At 36.9% G+C, this 1,176-nt stretch overlaps 1 protein-coding gene across 1 annotated transcript in view; it reads left to right on the top strand.

The window, feature by feature from the left end:
* Window positions 1-1,176, top strand: part of SAMD12 (sterile alpha motif domain containing 12) — a 279,773-nt gene that overhangs the window by 93,141 nt on the left and 185,456 nt on the right. Inside the window, exon 4 of the mRNA XM_006026817.2 lies at window positions 118-247. Within this exon, the coding sequence (XP_006026879.1) occupies window positions 118-247 (130 nt within the window). The remainder of the gene's footprint in view (window positions 1-117; window positions 248-1,176) is intronic.

The following is a 1,176-nucleotide window of genomic DNA, read 5'->3' on the forward strand; positions in this document are numbered from 1 at the left end:
GAAAATTTGAGTAACTGATTCTTTCACCAACTAGGAAGGTTAACCACCTAGGAAGGCAACTATCTAATACATGTGTATGGGCTAAATACAATTTTTTCTCCTGTTCTGTCCTTCCAGACTGGTACTGTGAAACTGACAAAGCCAGTGGCACTCTGGACACAGCAGGATGTCTGCAAGTGGTTGAAGAAACACTGCCCTAATCAGTATCAAATCTACAGTGAGTCATTCAAACAGCATGACATAACTGGTAAAGTATGCAGTATCAGAAATATTTAACTTATTTTTAAAAGAGAAAATTGATTTTTAACTCTGCTCTTAAATAGATTATGACTATGTAACAAGGACCTGTCATTAGTTGTTTTTATCTGAAATGGTTGTACATTTCAGAGTGGCGAATATACACTAGCTCGTATCAGTACTGGTGAGCTAACTTCCTTCTGTTACTCTAAAACAGACTAGGGGTTAGGAAGGGCTGAAATCAAGACTGGGGGAGAATGACGCAATAGATCTTGATAGACTGTTTAGTCATATTCTTGTCAATGAGGGCTGGGAATAACCTGAAATTCACATTTTGTGGGAAATTCCACATTTTTTTTTTCATTCTGAATCAAAGCATTGACATGTTGACATTTTCTAGGGAAAAAATCATTTTGAAAAAATCAAAATTACATTTTATTTATCCTTTATTGAAATGTTTCATTATGGGAAGTTTCAAATGGATTGATTTGACTTTATCAGCTTGACTTATAGAATCATAGAAGGGTAGGGCTGGAAGAGAGCTCAAGAGACCATCAAATTGTTCCTCAAGCACAGGGCAGGTGAAACATACATAGAGATCTCCAACAGATATTTTTCTAACGTACTGTTAAAAAGAACAACGCACTGTCTCCTCTAGTAGCTTGTTCCTGTTCTTCTAGTGACGAAGTTTTTCCTAATATTCAACCTAATTCATTTTTGCTGCAAATTAAATTGATTCCTCCCTATCCTATCCCAAATGTACATGAAGGACAATAGATCATTATTTCCTTCTTGACACCTTATACATAGGGATCTACTCAATTCACAATTTCACGATTTTTTCAAAAACCACGAAGAAAGGTAGTTTCAGTGATCAGCATGAAAACTGGATTCCCTGCGATTTTTTGTGGAATTGCCCCCCCCCTCCCCTCCCCTCCC

Source organism: Alligator sinensis, unplaced genomic scaffold (assembly GCF_000455745.1).
Source record: "Alligator sinensis unplaced genomic scaffold, ASM45574v1 scaffold895_3, whole genome shotgun sequence".
NCBI classification, from domain to species: Eukaryota; Metazoa; Chordata; order Crocodylia; family Alligatoridae; genus Alligator; species Alligator sinensis.